This window comes from Trachymyrmex septentrionalis, unplaced genomic scaffold (assembly GCF_001594115.1).
Source record: "Trachymyrmex septentrionalis isolate Tsep2-gDNA-1 unplaced genomic scaffold, Tsep1.0 scaffold139, whole genome shotgun sequence".
Lineage (NCBI taxonomy): Eukaryota > Metazoa > Arthropoda > Insecta > Hymenoptera > Formicidae > Trachymyrmex > Trachymyrmex septentrionalis.
In genome coordinates this window covers 166,429-168,845 of record NW_017304533.1, presented here as the reverse complement: position 1 = coordinate 168,845, position 2,417 = coordinate 166,429, and the positions used below count along the sequence as shown (strand labels likewise).

Sequence of the window (2,417 nt, the reverse complement as noted above, 5' to 3'; positions counted from 1 at the left end):
ACACATTATTTCTTAATATAATCGCCTAGCTTTGCAATACATTTTGTACAATGATCCATACTTCTAACTCCATTTGTGAAGAAGGTTTTTGGTTGTCGCCAAAGCTGAAGGCAACCAAAGACAATTGAATTTTGACACTGATGTATCGCCGGCCATACAGGGTTTCCTTTACTAATCCAAACAAATAGGAACTGGAAGGTCAGGATTATAAAATATGGGAAAAGCTTAAGTTTCAGTTGTCTTGGAGTTTAGGAAATACATGAAGGTGCATATATGGCTTTGAGACAAAAATTTTCTTTGCAGATAGAATCAGAAAATTTATGAGTTATATAAAATGTGTTGCAGTTGAGTAACTATTTTGAGAAAGATATATATATTTTATTAACGTGTAATGTACGTGAGGGATAAATAAATTCAATTTACTTTCCTTTCGTAATACTAGATAGAAGCTTTGCGTTTTTGCGCGCACGATTCAATTTTTATTTTCTACTGTCATCATGTTTGATTGAATTTTATTTACATAATCATGTTGCGATATGTTGATAGGACGTCGCTAACGTTTTCACGATAGTTAAATAAATGCTATATGGAGACAGCTGTATTGTCATGATTGGAGCAAAGTGGACCTCGCCTCTTAATTAAATAATTAATTAAATAGGAAACTTATGATTGCATTATCATTGCTTAATGACAATAGTAATTGTTATATCAGATATTATCTTATTTATCGGCTAAATATAGAAAATTTCACGTTTTGTAAATTTGTTAGATGAAATTGGTGAGAGTAATGTCGGACGAATTCCTGAACACTCTCGAAACGAGCGCGAATCTTTATAAAAAATATCAAATGACGATTCATGGCGATACACCGGAACAATGCGATCAAAAGGCATTCTACAACTTCCTTGTGAAGAGTCCCTTGCAGGTACACTTTGTATCTAATCTCTTTGTGTTTACGAACGATATAGAAAATAACTTTTCCTTTCATTGAAGTGAACAGAAATATTCATTTATGCATAGTATTGTCACACAAATATTATCTTATGCTTTATGAAAGTGCAGAGTCTTTAACCGCTGATTATGAAAATAAAAAAGTGATGAAACCAAATATTTTATCAGTATAAAGAATATAATTATTGAAAAGATTATTCAAAAATATTTCAGAATTCTATCTTTTACACAAGAAATATAATTTATTTAAAAAATAGAAACGATCAATAATAACCACTCAAGAGACAAGCAAAAGACTCGGTACTTCTAATGTGTACTGGGACTACTAAGTCACTCAGAATTTTAACACTACAAATATTGAATGATTATTATTGACCGTTTCTATTTTTTAGATTAATATTATATTGCGTAAAAAAAATTGTGAAAATATTTTATTTTTATAATTGTACTTTTTATATTGATAAAATATTTGATTTTATTACTTTCTTTATTTTCACAGTAATTTGTTCGGTCGATTTTTTTTTAGTAATCATTGACTTCTAGTATTAATCGCTGCTCTAAAATAATAATTAAAGGCTTATTCTTTTCAGCTAAACTTTTTGCATGGTTTAGCTTTCCTCTTTTTCTTGTCATATTGAAGAGAAAAAGAGAAAAGACTGAAGCAGTTTAACTAAAAAGAACAGACATAATAATAAAACAAAATAGCATCTAAAAAATTTAATATTTTAATTCAATTACTTTTAAAGCAATGGATACCCGATAGTGGACCATCTCACGGATACGGCTCTTTTCACGAACAATATTGGTTGGATAACAAATTGATAGCAGTAGGAGTAATAGACATTCTGCCGTCGTGCATCTCAAGCGTATACTTTTTTTATGATCCTACATATAGTCAACTGTCTCTCGGAACTTTTAGGTTTGTCTTTTTTAAAATTCACTCTTTTATAAACATTTAATTATGATATACATGATTAAAATTCATGGATCAGCTACAATTCTGAATAATTCTGAATAATTGTTTCCAGTTCTCTTCGAGAGGTTTATCTAACGAGACAGCTCAATAAGGTAGCAAACAATCTGAAATACTATTACATGGGCTATTATATTCATACGTGTCAGAAGATGCGATATAAAGCCAGAATGCAGCCATCGAAACTTCTATGCCCTGAGACATATGTGTGGTGCGACATCGAACCTTGCCTAGCCAAATTAGACAACAAAAAGTATAGTCGTTTGAATGACGAGATCAATGCCATCGATGAAAATGGTGTAGTCAACGTTGAAGAGGTATACTTTTTAAGACAATTTTACAAGTAATTGTTACACCCTTATTGCAAAAGATTATTACGTTTTCATAATTTTTGACATTTAGTATATCAGAATGTTTACTATCTAGGAAAACCTAAAAAATGTGAAATTTTTAGAAGATTTATTTTTTATCGTTGAAAATCAGGGATTTTTTT

The 2,417-nt window shown here is 30.2% G+C and overlaps 1 protein-coding gene across 4 annotated transcripts in view; it reads left to right on the top strand.

The window, feature by feature from the left end:
* Nucleotides 1-2,417, top strand: part of LOC108745371 (arginyl-tRNA--protein transferase 1) — a 13,486-nt gene that overhangs the window by 9,589 nt on the left and 1,480 nt on the right. For 2 of the 4 annotated variants that reach the window (XM_018481500.1, XM_018481501.1), the window contains 3 exons: nt 770-925; nt 1,698-1,870; nt 1,980-2,241. In XM_018481500.1, coding sequence (XP_018337002.1) covers nt 770-925; nt 1,698-1,870; nt 1,980-2,241 — 591 coding nt within the window. The remainder of the gene's footprint in view (nt 1-769; nt 926-1,697; nt 1,871-1,979; nt 2,242-2,417) is intronic. The other 2 variants (XM_018481497.1, XM_018481499.1) reach the window with 1 other exon arrangement.